The following is a 19840-nucleotide window of genomic DNA, read 5'->3' on the forward strand; positions in this document are numbered from 1 at the left end:
GTTGGCCAACGGCAGCAGCCAACGAGTTAAACCTGGATTACAAAATACTGGGGACCGTGCTAGCCAACAGATTAGTCCCCATAGTCGAAACACATTTGTACAATACCGATCAAAATGAGTATATACCAATAGGGCACACTTTTCTAAATATGCGTTGACAACTAGGCCTGGTGAATACAAGCTCAAGGGATAATGGAGTACACTTAGCGTTTTGGCTTGATATAGAAAAAGCGTTTGCTACCTTGGGATGTAAATATTTAGTGCTGGTACTAGAAAGTATGGGTTTAGGCCCAAGTTATTTTAGCTAGATAAGGACATTATACAGCCAACCAATGGCCACATTTAAGATGGGACAGACGATTTCAGAAGTTTCGACATACACAGGAGCACCAGACAAGGATGTCTCCTCTTGTGGCTAATATTTGCTCTTGCCATGAAGCCCCTGGCATTCAGACTACACCTCCAGGGCCATAACTGGGGAATACCCAGTTATGGTGGATGGCACATTATACGCTGATGATGCCTTGATTTATTTGCGGTGTGCTAATAATACACTCCCAGATTTGATAGAGACCCTAGATTCGGGAACATATCGGTCTTCCGGGTGAACTGGTGTAAGTTCTGCCTATTCCCACTATCTTAGCTACTGGAATATGACAGAGGGACCTTGACACCATCCAGACTTGACCGACGCTTTGATATTTTTAAGTACCTGAGAATAGAAATTTACCACACAGACAATGATTTCCTGGAGGATAATCTATATAAGGGCCGCAGCTCAATACAGATCCCTTCCATTTTGAACATCACTTCCACTATCCCCGCGGGGTCGGGTGGCGATTGCCCAGATATTAATACTGCGGACACTATTTTACTTCTTTGAAGCCCTGCCAGTATTACTCCCTACACACTTCTTCAGGGAACTAGACAAACTCCTTTCGGATTTGATATGTACAAAGAGTAGGAATTAAGAGGGACTTCTCAAAATGCAAAGCCCACTCTTGGGGGAAGTGCCCCCAATTATGAACATGGTGGTAGGCCACCCCCACCTTATCACCTCTTATTTCCAGACGGATCTACCGTTGTTAAAGGTTGTAGGCCATGCAACACTGTGGAAGGTGCCAGGAATAGAATTTGCGGGAGATGTATGTGCAGTGGACATCATGCAATATTTTCAAGAAATCAGAGACACCTGTGAAATACCGGCAGGACAATTCCTAACATATAGTGCCGTACAGCCGGTGGTCACCACACAGTGGGGACAGGAGCGTTGCAAACCTACCATATCACTTCCACTACAAACAGTACCCTCTCATGGAGGCACACGAAAAAGTATAACTGCCTTACGACATATCACCATAAGCTAGACAAAAGGGTTAAAGACCGCTGGGCAGCAGACCTTCAAGGCAGAACTCACTGATAAACAATGGGCTTGCACCACGCAACAAGGGAAGGAGGTTTCATGGAACCCACGATTCCGCTATTCACAATTGAAGTACTTGCACCAGGCAAAACTCTCGCCAAAGTTTGTAAAATGCATGTTCTCCTGGGCAACATCAGAGTGCCCCATATGTTATTCACCTGACACAGGATTTTTCCACATGGTGTGGGACTGCCCGATGATGCGGAATGCATGGGGAGAGGTCACATAAATCACTTTGGCCATGGAAGAGCCCATTGTGCTGGGCAGGCCCAAACTCTGTCTGCTGGGCCTTCGGGCCAATGCTAAAGGGAACAAATATCCACAAAAATCCTTGATTTAACCTTTGTGCTATTTAAAAGTCAAATTACAATGTCCTGCTGAGCCTGTGACATGAAATGTTGGCTCAGCACCCTAATGAAAAGGGAAAGGGTCGAAGTAGACGTCATAACCAAAACCGAAACCCGTGTTTGTAGGGGAACAGGTTTAGTGATCTGAGACATATATATGAAGGTCTTGGAAGCATAAAATGACCCAATACCGCCCTGAACTCATCACAAAACATCACACACTGTGTGGGCAGCTGATACCCGTACCACATGCACAATCACATATTATGTCGGAGTGGGCCTCCCACCAGGTATTCCTGATAAATATATGGAACTCAATACTCTCCTCAAAGCGTACATTAAGATAACAACCATGGACGTGTTACCCCAGCGTCCTCAACTCCTCAAATGTATGTGCTACTAATCAACACATGCTCAATTTGTTATCTTAATTTCAAGCAACTGCGTTATTGTCAACAGTGAACGTTCAGCTCACTGAGCTGGGAAAAGGAACATGTCCGGTAGGATTTATTGGACACCTTTGATGAATGTGATGCTAACACGCAAACAGCCGCCAGTCCCAAATTGTATTTTTACAAGTCAATAATTGGAACAAAAAGATTTTATACCTGGAGCAGGTTTTCGTATTGGGAAGGATTACTCAGTTTAGAAAAGATGTGACGGCGCTCTTTGATGATAGATAGGACCTGCCTCTGCCCAGTTCACACTGCTTTTCACTTTGAGTAGGTGTTTGTTAATTACAACTTGGGAGTAACTTAAACCAGAATTTCCAGCAGTCAGTGGCACTTCTGTAAAAAACTCTGTGAATCGACCCATTCTTGGTGCAGCGCTATATTTCCCTCCGTGGTTCCTTTACTCGTACAGCGGTTGGTTTCTGGCACTTAACCAGGTAGGTGCCCGGCAAAGTTACAAGGCGATGGGGGCAGGTTCAAAGGGCAAAGCAAAATGTTGATAGGTAGCGCAATCGCGCGCTACACAAGATTGGCAGCCAGCCCAGTACTTGGGAGATCGACGGGGGGCCGTGCGGGCAAGTAACGCCATCATTGAAAGTCCAGCTTTTGGGCAGGGGGGACGTCGTCCACCCGGTAAAGTAAGTGGGGGATTCCGTCCACCCGCGTGGTACCCTGACTGGAGCCCTGACTGTGACACAGATGCAAGCCTGTCTATGTTACAGATCGGTTTTGCAGCAGCATTTTGAATAATCTGGAAGCGTGCAAATAAATAATCCAAAGGAACCCATAAACAGGACGTTTTCATGATCCAAGCTGCTGACAATCGGTGCCTGGACATCGAAACAGTTTCCTGAGAAGTTTTAGCAGATCAGTGAATTTGCCACAAGGACACAGCACCTGCTCTTCGAGAGTGATTGGTCAGTGATTAGTCCTACGTTTTTTGCCGCTTTTTGGGGTATTTAAGTGGTGCTAAACATGGAGGGCTACCAAGAATGTTCACATTTTTTCTGCATTAGGTTTTAAATTATGCACCATCATCCTGCTGGCCACTTCTGAAAGAGACCTTGCCAGGTTATTCTTTGAACTGTCTGATTGTCACCTAAAGGATTTAAACCTCAGGTTTACAAAAAAGGAACATAATAAAATGTGTTAAATTTTAGAGGTCAAGTCATGCTCTGTCCCTCGGAGCCTCGTGATACCCATTCATTAAGCAAGATTGGAATAAAAAGTTTGACCTGAGCCCCAAAAAGTATATGGGGAACTTCAGTGCCAACGAGTTTCTGCACAAAATTGTAAGCTTGCATTAAGATTTCATTAAACACACTTCATGTTTGGACTTAGCACAGCAGTTTAACTCTGATGAGCTACATAACTTGATTGCAAGGGACAGAGGGGCACATACATCAAATTCATTTTTGCCATTATCAAATAGTGATTTTTAAGAAATCGCTATTTATTAATCGCAATGAGTAATGTATAAAAACAGGGTGCAAATAGTGATTCTCTAATTGCGATTCCTTAAGAATCGCAATAAGGGAATTGCTGTTTGCTCTTGCGACTCCATTCTTTCCTATGGGCCTCAAAGCCCATAGGTGGGAATGGTCATGCATTGTCTAAATTGCGATTATCTAATTGGTAATCGCAAATTAGGTAATGCAGAGGCAAGGGTGCCTGGTTGCCTAAGGCCCCCTTAAGGCGCCCCAAACAAAAAAAATTGCACATGTAAGGCATGCACATGCCCTTAGGAAAATGCAGTTTTGTGCATTTTTCAAAGTATGCACATGGTTAACATCTACTACCAATTGATGTTAATTAGTGTTTCCTAAATGCACAGTTCGCATTTAGGAGAGGCTTCTTGCATGTGCAAATTCCGATTCCCTATTTGCTTTCACACTCTAGGTAATCGCAAGATATTGCGATTACCTAAATTGCGAGTCAAAAAACTTTCATGCATAGGAAAAGGCTATTTTGTGATCGAAAATGGCCTATTTGTGCGAATCGCAAAGGTGCTTGATGCATGTGCCCCAGAATCTTGAGTAAACTTTAGCACCATTTTCACTGTCAGGCTGTTGTGGAATTGTCCTGATTAGAAAGAGTCTGCACCCACTGGAGAGGGCTCTGAGTCAGAGGATGTTGACATTTTTGCATGTCGTTGAATGACTATGGTTGCTGAGTCACACTCTACAGAGGGGCCTACCCAAACATACTAATGCAGAACAGCGCTCGAGTGCTCGACCCTGGAAGGCCTCCATCTAAACAATGCAATTTAGGAGAAAGATGAACACTCAGATGCATTCACAATCTATAGGACCGCAGCTTTTCATGGTAAGCCTAAGGATCCTAGATCTGGGATTTCAAGTGCATCATTACCAGTATATCAGGGCTACCAGGTGGTCCTGTTGGAGCTGTATCACAATGTCCCCTGAAGTGTAACTGGGTTTGGCCACATTGTGTGATAAGATGGCAAACCATTAAACTGGGCCAAATAGGAAGCAAAATGAAAAAATTATTTCAGAACTTGCTTGACTCTCTCAGTTAGTAAGGAGCCAGGGCAAATAAACCAAGGCCTTCCTTATTCCACTGGCCCTGGTCGAGATGTCTTTTGAGAAGTGAGGCCGGACATTTTCAGTTCCCTCGGCTCTAAGACCTCTTCAGATGGCGCTCCTAAATAGGTTTTAGTTGTTCTTCGGAACTGATATAACGCCTGGGCTGACACTATGTCCTAGATGTCTGGTTGAAGATGGCTCAGTACATGGCAAAGGGTAGAATACATCTGTAAGCCAACATGTTTCAAATGGCTTTCTGACTGCAAGCAGGGAATAGACGAGGGTCTAGAAGGTGGTACGCATGAAGCCCCATTCTCTAAGGATTGGTGAACAGAGCCTAAATGCAAAATAACATCAGCACAATGAGCTACCTTGTAGACCTTGCGATCCAAAGACTACTTCAGGGGGTTTTGCATGTCAATTTCCCCAACAAACAACCTGTCATGGTGATGCTGATGGTAACACATAGAGGGCAGTAAATGGTCAGTTAGCCTCTTCCACAAACACTGCATCATATGCAAGAGGATCGGTCAGTAGTCAGTGTAACAGATTAGCAGTTTGGAGATTACCAGAGCCTGATAAAATGGTTCTCAGACTTTTATTTTCTGTTTGACACTTGAAATCTTCAGATGGTTGAGTCCATGAATTCATCACAGCTGAAGGTGTGTCTTCCTGAAACAAGACTGACAATATGTTAGATGAAACGTGTCACAGCTTATTGGTGCATAAGTATCTATTATATTAAAACCAGGGTTCTTAATGCCCTGCAGTAACCCTTGGACAATGTGATGGTTGTAGTAATAAAATACACCCTTCAAGGCAGTTCCCAAGAACTGAGATTTTTGCATTGGCTCACAAGACCTGAACTCGGTAACTAAAACTGACACACACCTAGTACTTCAAGCTGAACAGCTTATCTACTGGCTAGAGGCTGCCATGATCCTGAGTACCTTTGACTTTCCGTGTACTGACACATCACCCTGACTGAGGGTATAAATGTGTTGTCTGCGTTATCCAAACCTTGGTGGTCCCTTCAGTTTGAAGTACTGAAAAATGTACCAGCTACATTTCATGGACTTGTCAGCAGGCCCTGACAGAATTAAAGAATCATATAGCTACCCATTGGTTTATTGCTCTAAGGGGGAAAAGCTGGTGTGACTTGGTAGAGGCTTTCAGGCTTTGTGCAAGGCAGACCGGACTGTCAATAATTTGCCAGATAGGGCAGAGACCTGTCCTGTATCATGCCCACCAGTTTAGCTCTGGGAATATTGTGTCTGTCTAATCAAATATCAAGGCTATCATAGACTGCGAGCCTTCCAAAACTAAGATAAATGGAGAGAAATCAAGGCCTCATTGATTATTTTGTTTAGTTTGTGAAGACTCATGCACACTTTGTGGCCCTCTTGACAGAGCAGGCACCAAGAAAACAAGTACAATTTAATGATTTTACTCTGGGATGTCCGAGTTCCACTGATATATTTAAGGGAAATCTGAGCTCAACTTTGGTGTTGAATGCCCCTGATTACAACACAGAAGTAGGATCAGATTCAGTAAGCACTCACATTCTCATTGCATCATGTAAAGGAACACAAGTGCTTAAGTGACATTTATAAATCCATGCAAATCGGTGTTAGTCTTGGCACCATTGGCCTGGGTCTCCATTCCATTTTTTGCTGTTGCCTCCTGTGTTTTTGCTCGTCTAAATGTTTTGGGCAATTTGCCACTGCTGTTCAGTGCCAAATTGCAAGTGCTCCCGTTGTAAAATTGTCTTTATGGATTAGTGATTCCATGATTGGTTTATTTCACTCCCTCGTCAGAACCTAGTACAGTGCACTACGCGTGCCTGGGTCGTAGGAATCAAATGCTGCTGGTAGGTTTACAGCACATGTTGTGCCGCCCATGGAAGCAGTTGTAAAACGTGGCTCAGGCCTGCCATCACAGAGCCTGTGTGCAGTCCCGGACTGCCGTGTTGACGTGGACAGTGCACACACTTGCCTGTCCCCAAACCTTCCCTTTTGTTGGCTTGTTAGTCACCCCTAAGGCCGGGTCATTGTACGTGAAAGGTAGGACATGCCTGATGTTAGTGGCGTGTCCTGACAGTGAGATGCCGCCTAGTTTGTGTTTCACTATTGCAAGGTTATCTGTTTCCATTGGCCAGGATTGGTAGTTCGGTTACAACTTCTTATAAACATAACTGGCTCGGGGAACAAGATGTAAAGAAAAGTTTAGTGTGCCTGAACTCAGAATGACAAAACGCATCTTTCTGTGAAGGTAGTTTTTTTCATTCTGTGTTTGAAAATACCACTTTCAGAAAGTAGGTATTTTCTTGCCTAACCATCCAGAGAGCCTCTGCTAGGGTTTTGTATTGCATGTCTGGATTTTGAATGACAGGTGGTTGGAGAGGGCTGTGGCTCTATAAGTCTGATGGGTCCGGGATGGGCTGAATAGGCCGGGGACGCATTTAGGGTAGGGGTAGGAGATTTCCTTCTCACCTTAAGGGCCCGGTCTGCTTTCCACCAAGCCGTCTCCACCTCCTGCCAGGAAGCTGCATCAGTGAAGCGAGAACTGGTTTTGGCTAGGTACAGACACTCTCTGCCTTCAGAGAACAAAGACTTGTGTAGTATAATTATTGGGGCCGAGACCCCAAACTTCAGATCACTTCTGGAAAATCAAGAGGAAACCTTTGCCAAGGAGAAGAGCCAGAGAAGCTGAGGAGGAATACTGCCCCTGTGCTGTTCGCTGTCTTGGGTTGGTCTGCAGCGGCTGCTTGCTACCAAGGAAAGGAGAATAAGGACTTTGCTGTTTTGCTTTGTCACCTGCTTGAAGAAACAAGATGTCCAGAGGCTTTAAACTGAGCTTGCCTCCTGTTCTGAAGTCTCAGGAACACAAAGACGTCACCCCTTCTGTCTTCCTCCATCTGGAACTGCGGTTTCAGCTGCTACAGAAGGAACTGGCAACACCAACACCAGTGAGCAACGCCGTAACCTGCCCGAAGTTGTCAGCGCTGCTCTGACTTGCGACATGGGCCCATCGCCTGCTGCTGTGCCGCAACGACTCCGAAACCGACTGTGCCATCACGGAGCCGATCCTCAAAGTGGGTGACACTGAATCCATTGACATTGCGACATCGTAAGGAACAGTGGCTTCGGTGCCATCGTTACATTACCTCCCCGATGCAGTAAGGAACTGTCGTCTCATCGCCCCTGCGCTGCAGTAAGGAACAGTCTTCACCTCCTCGGGGGTCGTAAGGAACCGACACCTTGCAGCGCCTATGAAGCCGCACCTCCCCGATGCTGTGAGCTGTCTTTGTGTTTCATCGCTTTTCCAAGGTACTGTTCTGTATGGGCCCGACTCCGCACACCTCGTGGTCGGCCCCGTACTTTGGGATTTTTACAGGTCACGAAGTTGTTATAACTCCAAGTGGAGGTATTTGTTGCTAGAGACTGCATTTAAGTGAATAACCTATTTTTGAGAATACCGTAATAACTGTCCTATCGATTTTTGTCATTTGGTCTTGTTTTGAGTTTAGATAAAGATTACTTATTTTTCTAAACTGGTGTGGTGTCCATTTGGAGTGTTTTCACTGTATGTGTTCACAAATGCTTTACACACTGCCTCTGAGATAAGCCTGTCTGCTTGTACCAAGCTACCAAGGGGGTGAGCAGCGGTTATTTTAGGAGTGTATCCCTCTTACCCAGACTAGAAGCAAGAGCCCCTATTTGGACAAAGGTACCTACCTATGCTAACTAGACACCCCCATTTCTAACAATCGATCTTTGTGTGGCCTTGTGTCACTTTCCCCTGCAATGTAAGACAAGGCAGTGCCTTGTTCTGCCTTGTGTTACCCTACTTCAGGAAAACATTACAGGAGTGGAGCATGGGAATTCATAAGCATCCACCCATGTATTTTGAATTAAACCCATATTTATCAAAATGGTGCCACATAACAAGGGGAAACATCTTTATCTTGTCTTGTTACTTCCTCTTTGAATGTGTTCTGCATTCTGTAGCACTATCCTGAACATAACGCAAGCACCCTTCACCATGGCGCAGAGCTGCATAGGTTGACACTAGGCAGCCAAAAGTACAGAAAGAGAGCTGAACAGCGCTGTATCTTGGTCAATATGGTGCAGTTCAGCTTTCTCGTGTTCACTCAATGCTGCACAGCAATTTGCCTTACTGCACTGCATTGCCTGAATGGCTAGTAAATCTTTGTGGAGGGGACAGGCAGAGCCATCTAAATATGGAGTTGGTACATTGTAATGATAACGTTATGAGCGTGGGCAAGCAAGACAAATTCATGAAAGTAATAATTTTCTGCACAAAATAGGTGGAAGGCAGCGGTGATGGACAGGGGTCACCGTAATTGGGTCGTTGGAGAAACTAATGCTATAGTTGGTGGGGCATATTGCATGTTTTAGACCGACCACAAACACTCTAGTTGATTACTTTTATGTCTCTCTTTCTACCTGTCAAAGTAGATAAAAGAAATCCACCTTACCATGTTTTATTTTAATAGGAACTATAGATTTCTGGTATCGTCCGAGGCCCATGTATAACAGACTCTGAAAAAATAAGCATTTATCTTGTCAATGCACCGCTTACCTCTGTAGGCTGCTCCTAATGTAGACACTGATACCCATCAAATTAATCTTTGCTCACTCATAGGTCAGCTGTATTAGTGTAGTGCAGCCTACACACTGACAGAGAAATCAGTAATGAAAACTGCACTACCCACAATGTATCCTTATCAGTAAATATATTATCACAAGAGGAGATAGAGAAGGAAAATAAAGAGATGCACACTGTGAGAAGTTGTTCTGGCATATGCTGTCCTCTAGTTATAGTGGGCCCCTTGCACCAGTCCAAACAACCCTTATTGATGATAGTTTTAAGACAACCTTTATTGAAAGCTATCCTAGTGGTAGCTATGGAGAGCAGCCTTCAGGCTAAGTCTTGAAGCAGTGTAAAACATCGTGATATACCAGATTATAGCCTCTTGAATGTCTTAATGAAAGGAGAACCACACAAGGTATATATATAAAATATGTGTATTTATTACTAAACATTCTCTAGTAATCTGTTTATGAGATTACAGAGCAAAGTACACAATTTAAATGCAATAGAACTTCAGTAAATAGCACAATATACACTGGACCATAGGGGGGACCAAACCATATATATTAAGAAAGTGGTATAAGAACCATGACTTGACTAGACACAAGGGTTAGAGCCTTTAGAATCGCTGGGACCCCAAGGAACCACCCAGGGAAAGTGACACAGGGGACCCAAGGGGGACACGTGCAGTGCGAGTACACAAGCAGCGAGTGCCGCTAGCTTCTTTGGGGAAAGTCGCAGTTGGAATTTTAAAGTTTAAGGACACTTAGAAGAGGACTTTGAGCAAACCCCTTTAGACTTAAGAGGTTCTAGGGCTAAAACACCCACTGGAGCACGGAAGTACTCAAGTTATTTCACCCAGGAAAGCCGGGTGCATAGGTGTCAAATGGTGTCGGGAATCGTCATTGATTTCAATGGCGATCTGCTGCAAAGTGCTGCTGCCGTGGAGAAGATAGGTGTCCGGTGTGATCCAAGCCTGGATCGAAGATGTGAAGAACCTGAAAGCAGAGGGGATAGAGTGTGGGTCACTTGCCAGTGACCAGGGGTTCGGTAGACGAATGCCCACCGATGTCGGGTGTTTCAGGTGTGAAGAGGTGAAGCTTGACTCTGCAGCCACGAGGACCAGGAGGCGTCATTGACAACTAGGAGCTGGATTCGAGCTGTCTCATGTAGGCTGTCGAGTGCTGCACTGTCGGCGCTCGGATTGAACACACCAAGCCTTGGCAACAGCAACCCACGCAGAAAGAGAAAAGATGCTTCGGAGTAGACCAGCAATGTCCAGAAGACTCCCCAAGCAATGGAGAGTCAGGGCACATCTGGAACAGCAAGGGAAGCCCAAGGAAAGTTAAAGTTGCCTTCTCAGGGACCCACGAGTCAACAGACCAGGGATCGCAAAGGTACCTCGAGAGAAAACACAAAGGGCCGGCTTACGGAACACTCGTGGAGTGTAGGCTGGCAATCTTCCGTTGAAATGCTGCTCGGGATGGGGCTTCAAGTAACCCAATGCACAGCCTCAAGGATTGTCGAGAAGCCAATGCATGGTGTCCAGGGGTTCCGGTGCCATGGTACCCACGAGGGCTATGGGTCTCAGCTTTGCTGGGGACTTGGGTCAGCCTCTGGAAAGTCTGGAAACCCACCTCCTGTGTTGCAAATATTTCAGAGTCCGGCGGGAGCTGTGGAGATGCAAACTGGTCAGATGCTCAAGGCTCAAGGCTCGTCCTTGAGCCCGACTCTTTTCAATGTGTACGTCTCCACCCTGGCGCCAGTTATAAGATCTTTCGGCTTTAATTGTAACATCATATGCAGACGACACACAGACTGTAGTGTCGCTGCTACCGGGCGGAGTGGATGACACAGCTGACAGGTTCAGGGACTGTATGCGTGAGGTTAGTAATTGGATGGCAGAAAATTTTCTTAAATTGAATTCAGCTAAAACTGAAGTTCTGCTATTTGGGGCTAAGGATAATTTCTGGTCCCCAAGATGGTGGCCCGAGGAAATGGGGTCACCCCCCTCTCCAGTTACTAAGGTCAAAAATCTGGGCGTGCTGATGGATGATACTCTCTCCTTTAAGCCTCAAGTTAACGCCCTGTCTTCTTACATCCACTATGTCTTGAAAACTATACGAAAAGTGCTCTCTTTTATACCTGACGAACATAGAAAGACCGTAGTAACGGGATTGGCAATATCCCGCCTAGACTACTGTAACGTTTCAGAAAAGGGGGGGTGGTGATGGACAGAGTATCTGAATTAAGCAGAACACTCCTACCCAGTCAACAGATCAGGGCTTGATCCATCACCGTTCGTTTTTTAGCTCACTGCACCATCCCAGCTCAGAACCTGGCTACATGCAAATTAGTCTGTCCCTGGCCCAGTACATCATGGGAACAGGGCAGGCCAAACTACCAAGCCAATTCTTTTACTGGAAAGGAAACAAGCTTCCGGGGACCGGTTTCTGGCATTACAGCCATCTTCGGCCCGGCATTCTTGAATCCTGATGGTGAAGTGAGCAAGGGACTCATGTCTGAGCATACCCTTCCACGCTTATGGTGGACAAAACGATTCAGAAAAGGGGGGGTGGTGATGGACAGAGTATCTGAATTAAGCAGAACACTCCTACCCAGTCAACAGATCAGGGCTTGATCCATCACCGTTTTTTAGCTCACTGCACCATCCCAGCTCAGAACCTGGCTACATGCAAATTAGTCTGTCCCTGGCCCAGTGCATCATGGGAATAGGGCAGACCAAACTACCAAGCCAATTCTTTCACTGGAAAGGAAACAAGCTTCCGGGTACCGGTTTCTGGCATTACAGCCGTCTTCGGCCCGGGTTGCTTGAATCCTGATGGTGCAGTGAGCAAGGGACTCATGTCTGAGCATACCCTTCCACGCTTATGGTGGACAAAACGATTCAGAAAAGGGGGGTGGTGATGGACAGAGTATCTGAATTAAGCAGAACACTCCTACCCAGTCAACAGATCAGGGCTTGATCCATCACCGTTTTTTAGCTCACTGCACCATCCCAGCTCAGAACCTGGCTACATGCAAATTAGCCTGTCCCTGGCCCAGTGCATCATGGGAACAGGGCAGACCAAACTACCAAGCCAATTCTTTTACTGGAAAGGAAACAAGCTTCCGGGGACCGGTTTCTGGCTTTACAGCCGTCTTCGGCCCGGCTTGCTTGAATCCTGATGGTGCAGTGAGCAAGGGACTCATGTCTGAGCATACCCTTCCACGCTTATGGTGGACAAAACGATTCAGAAAAGGTGGGGTGGTGATGGACAGAGTATCTGAATTAAGCAGAACACTCCTACCCAGTCAACAGATCAGGGCTTGATCCATCACCGTTTTTTAACTCACTGCACCATCCCAGCTCAGAACCTGGCTACATGCAAATTAGTCTGTCCCTGGCCCAGTGCATCCTGGAAACAGGGCAGACCAAACTACCAAGCCAATTCTTTAACTGGAAAGGAAACAAGCTTCCGGGGACCGGTTTCTGGTACCCTCTGCAACCGGTTTGAACTGGGCTATGCACACGGACACCAAATGTGCCCCCAATGCTGACTTCAAAGAACTCTTGGAGTGCACCCACCCAGCCTCAATACACTAACGCCTGTCTGGGAGGTAGTGACACCTCCCTCTGAAAGGAAACCTATTGTCCAGGCCTCCCCTGCCGGAGTTTCATCCAGCAGCAGGAGGCCAGACTCGTGTCTGTGGCTGTGGCATCCATTTTGTGATGCCAGGGTTCTTTTAAACTGGTACCGGTTGTACCAGTGTGGACATGTCTATCCTTCTAAAAGGGTGGAATCATACCCCGCCGCCAAGACTGGCGGGGGTATGATTCCAAAGTGTTCGACACTAAACTTGACATGTTTGCCTGCAGCCATTCCAAAGTTAGCATTTACCGCAAGGTTATAATGCACTTAAGAGTATATGGTCTGGCTGCAACACAGAACAACCCCAGAGAATAGATTCCGAAGGCTGCAGAGGGGCTCTGGTCATGCATGGGCACCCTCTCACACAAAACCCAGCACCCTGTCTTCAGGATTGAAAAGGCCTGCAATAGGGGTGACTGATTGGTTTATATGAGTAGTGACATAAGGTAGATAAAGAGAACCTATATCTAAGTAAAGGGTGCATACACCACCTTACGCAGGCTGCTGTAGCAGACCTGTGGTGTCATTTTGGAAGGCTGCCCAGGGGTTGCATAATACATGCTGCAGCCCCTGGTAGGCCTCTGGGGTACATATGCCCTGGGTACACGGTGTACCATTCACTAGGGACTAATAAGGGTACCTCAGTACCAAAACTGGAGTGTACCTAAAGTACATGGAATCATTTTAGAGAGGAAGCAGCTAGGCTGGGGTCCTGGATAGGAGGTCCCCAGCCAGACTAAAGTCGAAAAACCAGTGAAACATCAGCAGAACGTGGGGGTAACTATAAAAAGCAGATCCTACTCTCCTACACACACCATACGTGCTTCAAACTGTTAACACATTTAACCACAATGAGTACCTGGGAACAATATATTCCATATTACATGTCCCTAGGTGAGAGACCAGATCTAATAGTTCTGCATAAGGAGGCCCCACACACGTATTGTAGTATTCTTCTTATAGGCTTGAGGACTCAACCTCATGAGTGTAAGGTAGTTCCATATTAAATATTATTCCTGGATAATTACAGGGTTGCAGCTAAATATACCTCAGGGTAACCTTATAGGAGAGGATGTCTATGGGTGCTATGACCCTCCATCCATTAAAGCGGGTGTGTGACCATCTCACCTATATTACTACCTACATGTTTCTGCCCAAAAACTAGCCTAACAGTCTCAGGCCTTTATCAGGGCAATTACTAGTAGAGATACAAATCCCTTGAGTCTACACACAGGTGGAGTGAAGACTTCATACCTTATTTGCATGGAGCTGATCACCCAACTTGTGCAAATAGTTACACCATGTTAGATGCCGAGGGAGGAGGGGAATCGAGGGGGCTTTTGTAGTCACACATTCGTCGAGGAGCAATGTTCATTTGTGTACCTACATTGGTTCTCCCTGGTCTGCCGAATGTAATACGAAATATAATTTACTTCCAGATGTACCTTTTGACGCCCCATACTCACTGTAGTTAGATCTTTTTCAGTAAACCTTGCAGCATTGGTAAACAGTTTTGCACACTCTTTCACCTGGCTCAGTTGCTTACTGTGAAGGTTTTCAGTATCTTCCAGTAATACTGGGTGAATTTGGCTAGACCATACCTTGCTGGTGATAGACAGCACAGGCAGATTGTACACAAACGTATGAAATGGCATTCATCACCGAAATGTGACCTTTCGTCTTTGAAATTTGTAAAAAGAAGTTGCACTTTCACAGACATTTCAATAATTGTATGAAAAAGGGAGACCTTTTTGTGAAGGTATAGCATGAAAGTTACACTTTTACGCTTTGAAATAGAAATAATTCTGTACAATTTGACAGTGAATCTTGGTTCGTGCAAACCATAAATTAGCAGCTAATGCAGTGCAAAGGAGAATAAACAGCTGTCACCACAATTTGACGCTGCCACAATCTTTCACAGTAAGCAGCCAGAACAAGTACATTACTCAAAGAGAGCTCCCAATAAGTAGACACAGGTGGGGTCAGATTGCTTTAGGTGTGGCATGGATGCAATGCTGCAAAGTTGAAGATCTCACTTCTAATATTTCCTTTAGATTCGGCTTAGTTTGCTTGTAACTCAGCCATCTCTAGTGTTCTACTGGCCAGGTGTTTAAGGCCTCCTTGAAGTGGATGTGAGAGGTTTACTTTAAGAGTTGGTAAGATAGATCTCAGCAGCAAGAGCTCAACTCTCTGAGCTGTGTCTATCTATCTATCTATCTATCTATCTATCTATCTATCTATCTATCTATCTATCTATCTATCTATCTATCCATCCACCCATCCATCCATCGATGTATAGATAGATAGAAAGATAGATAGATAGATAGATAGATAGATAGATAGATAGATAGATAGATAGACAGATAGATAGCAGACACCTGCCCATAAATGCACAAAGCACAAGAGCGATGTGTGCAAGTCTCACTTCCTCGAAGGCCATAGTTCAGATACTGCATCCCTGAGAAAATGTAGCTTCGACAGATGCATTGTACGGAATAATTTATCAAATGGCTAAAAATACAGTCGTTTTGAAGGAGCACTCAAATAAATTAACAGAGCACAATATTGTTAAATATTGCCTGCAACTCTATAACTATTTCAGACAACTCAACACATCTTCTTATGGGATTTCAGATGATTTAATATATTTAAACATCTAATTTACCCTACATTTAATTTTTCCACCCAGACTCTGTTTATGACTAAAAATCAACTTGGATGGGGCGGTGGGCTTAATACAAATCTCACAATCACAGGCCATTGATAGCTGAGCTACACACATCTTGCAGGTGTAAATGTCAGTACTGTCTCTCAGTTTACAGAAACCGTACAGGATCATAAAGCAGAACGTTCAGACCAATATTACATGCTGAATCTAAGACAGCAGTAGTAACAGTATCTATAAAAGCAATATAAGAGATGAAGGGGCAGATTTACAAGTCCCCTGTGCCACCGGTGCGTCACACCAGTGTGTCCCTTTTTGTGACGCACCACAGCGCATTTCTCTGCCCCATATTTACAAATACAGGAAAAGCCACCCTACTTAGCTTTTCCTCTCGTTGTAAATACAGCCCCTTAACACGCAGCAATTTGCGTGAAAGGGGCGTTCCATGAGTGTTGTTTTGGGTTTTCCCACCCAACACCCATGGAACCAGACAGATTTCCAGATTTATGAGAAATCGTAAATCTGGAAATACGTCTGAATGCTACCCCAGGGGAGGTGTAGGGAGGTGTAACAAGGAGAAATGTATTCATTTCTGTTCGTTTTTTTCCCCTCTTGTTTCTGTGCCTGCTGCACTCTGCAGCACACGTAGAACGAGGATATCACCTGTGGTGATTGTTTATGTACAGGAAGGTATACAGGAATTGGTCTGAATGTTAAAGGCATGGCGGCTAAAAATTCATATAAGAAAAATCCTTTCTCAGGCTTTGAGGATCCAATGGTTCGATAAGTATCTTACTGTTAGGGTATCTTACTGTTAGGGTGATCAGAGCAATCAATTCCCTTCAGTTAACAAGGGTCCAGAATCCACATGTTTAAAGGTAAGCAGGGCATAAAAGGCTGTGGTACATTAGCCAAGGTCTCCATGGGTTCGATGCAAAATGAGGATTTGTATTGACATATGGGCAAAGGATGCATAAATCTTTCATATCACAGACATAATGTTACACATCTTCCTAATGCGCACAAGCAAGGAAACAAACAGTATAGCACACAAATAAACAATGTGCACTGGCAGCCGTCAGGCATGGTAAGTGAAAAAAGACAAAACGGGGATCAAGCTCTGGAAATTCCAAATTTAGCTGCAGTCTTCATCTATTATCCAAAATGGCATTTCAATTACTCTGTGATCAAGTTAATTTAATTCTTGGGCGTCTCTTCATTTTCATACATTGTTGCTTCACTGAGTTCGGATCATGTACTAAATTAAATAACAACGAGCCTCTAGACCGGAGCGGTATGTTAATCAAGGTTTGGGAGGCACTCCTATTGCATGCTAAGCACCACTGAGACTTTTTTGCTCACTTTTGCATGAACAGATAAAAAACTTTCTAGCGTATTTAACTGTAAATAAGCATCCTTCTTCACTCTGACTGCTACCTCTCTTACAATTTACCTGCGATCACTGCTTGTTTCTTAAAGGCGAGCGTATGTATTTAAATATATATATAAAATTATTATTTTTGTGATTTTAAATATATAAAGAGCCCTCTGTGCGCAGAAAGCGACAATCTGTCAATCCTTCTAAATCCAATGTGACTACAGCGAAAAAATCGATGCAGTAGGTTTGTGTTGTTACTTCTGTTAAGCACCCGTAGACTATGCATCATCAACATGTGAAAAGCACATAGGTATCTCATGGTGCATACTATTGAGTAGCTGGCTCTTAATAGGAAAGAGATCCTAAATAAAGGAGTTAGGGGGCTCATTATGATGGTGGGCGGACATCAGTCCGCCCGCCATCATAGCGGTGCTGGGACCACCCGACAGACGTGCGGCGGTCTCACCAGCCCAATTCGGATGCATCCGCCAGTATGGCGGGCGTATCCTGTCCTTTTAACTTTGCAGATGGTGCTGCTGGCTGCAGCACCGTTCGCAATGATAAAGTGCCAAGATGTGTATTACCATGCACAACGTGGCAGGCACCACGTGGTGCCTGCCACCTTGTGCATGGAAATGTAAGGGGGTACCATGGGTACCCCCAGTGCACCTACACCCTCCCACAAGCAGAGGAGGCCCTCAACAGGCCCACAAACCCAATCCCTGCTACCCTTTCCATGGCAGCATCGCTGCCATGGAAAGGCCTCTACCAGGGCACATCCTAATATGGTGGACGGTGCCTGCTGGGCAACGCCACCATGTTAGTCGCCCTTTTCCTCCTGCCAGGCAATCGGTGCGATTGCCACCGGCGGAAAAGTGGTAGACGGATTTTGCCTCTGCCGCGATAACCACCGCCATCCTAATTTGGTGGTGGGTAAATCTCATTGTGATGGCGGGATGATCGTCTCCGCCGTCCTCGCTGTGGCGGCCCTCCCACCATCATAATGAGACCCTTAGATCTTCCTCCACTAAGACAGCTATCTACCTCTACCTCTACCTATCTCCCAGTGTAGACTGAGTCCCAGACCTCACATAACCCCTGCGTCCTCAAATAATCAGTGTAATATTTTTAAATCATTCGTAGCTGGAAGGTTTATGGTCAACTGGACATTCTAATGGTTCTTTATTTCTTCTTCAATCATATGCTGGTGATTAATTCTGCCTCTCATTGGGCCGTTACCCAAAGAGGCTACAGACATCTATCCCTTTGCCTAGAAGAAGAAGACATATTGCATTGATTTCTCACTGTTGGACTGTTGGGCAAATGGCTTCTTAGCATCTGCACACAATTACAGTGTATTGGCTAAATTAGCAAAGATCTCAATAACCAGGTTGTGGTTCCACCAAACAAAAGTATCCATACCTCTCACAGACTCCCTGTGGGTCTTAACCAGTATGGTCCAGCCACCCTGATGTTCCCTCCAGCTCTATCAACGTTAGTACTCTAAATGGGAGGTGATCTACCCAATGTATGCAGCATGCGACACTGTCAGGACCAAGGCCATGCATGGTTTTACAGCCATGCAGCAAGGCAGGTCCCCATTTAAAGGATCTACTCCAACATCATTGTTGTCGCCCATAGCATGCCAATAATGTAGCATGGCCGTAAACAGGACAAAGGAGAGGTATTGTCCCACCTATGTGTGCTGGGGATGGTAGCCTATAATGCCCTTTGGCCAAAATATAATGCTCCTAATGGGTTTGTATTAGTAGAGCTGGCCATCTTATATATAATTTCTGACGCAAGGTTTGTTGATTTTGAAAAATCACTTGTGTGTCAGAACTCAGTTGTTGAAGACACTATCTTTTCAACTTGGTGCGATTATGGAATGAGTATCGAGGAATTCAGTTTCTGGCCATGTTAGTGGTCATGGTATTAAGACAACTAGTAGTATAATGTACAATGTCTACCGTTCTATTTTTGCTCATTTGATCTGTCTTTAATCCAGAAGTAACCCTCTTGCTCAGTAACCTCCACTTCCATCTCTTTTCCCAAGACACGACTATAAGTGCAAAAAGATAGTCTTGTTGAAAGTGGCGTCACAAACTATAGATTGTATTTGTAGTTCCCTGCATTTGATGTGGTCTCACACTGCGACACTGTCCAATCTCCCCCTTCCAGAACATCCACCTGGTTTCAAAATGGCTGGGCACGCTGGAGAAGAAGCTGGAACAGCACAGCGAGGGAAGCCATCCGGAGTTCAGGGTTTTCATCAGCGCTGAGCCTGCCGGATCCCCTGATGGACACATCATTCCCCAGGGGATCCTGGAAAATTCCATCAAGATCACCAACGAGCCTCCCACGGGCATGCACGCCAACCTGCACAAAGCGCTGGATAATTTCAATCAGGTAAAGTGCTTCGTGGCAGGAGCCTAATAGCCTATGTGTGGGCGTCGTGTGCTTATGGCTCTGTCAGTGATTGGTATTCATGCACTCTCACAACATCCAGACACGACATCTTATTATTTTTGCCTGCACAAAGAAAATGTTCTCATCACTCCTAATTCCAGCTGTAATGCACAATACTACACCTTAAACACTTTGTTTCTCACTTGTCTTTCTATTCAATATATCTTATGCAAGGTATTAATTCAAAAATATATTGTTAAAAGTAACGTTATACATAGATATTCTGCATTATTAAAAGCATAATGAACCTTGTTAAGTGATATGTCAATAACATAGGATGTTCTCTGATG

At 45.0% G+C, this 19840-nt stretch overlaps 1 protein-coding gene across 1 annotated transcript in view; it reads left to right on the forward strand.

Annotated features, from left to right (window-relative positions):
* Positions 1 to 19840, forward strand: part of DNAH9 (dynein axonemal heavy chain 9) — a 1435662-nt gene that overhangs the window by 1160779 nt on the left and 255043 nt on the right. The window contains exon 63 of the mRNA XM_086930591.1: positions 19263 to 19490. Coding sequence (XP_086786717.1) covers positions 19263 to 19490 — 228 coding nt within the window. The remainder of the gene's footprint in view (positions 1 to 19262; positions 19491 to 19840) is intronic.

This window comes from Lissotriton vulgaris, chromosome 7 (assembly GCF_964263255.1).
Source record: "Lissotriton vulgaris chromosome 7, aLisVul1.2, whole genome shotgun sequence".
In the NCBI taxonomy this organism is placed as follows: Eukaryota; Metazoa; Chordata; class Amphibia; order Caudata; family Salamandridae; genus Lissotriton; species Lissotriton vulgaris.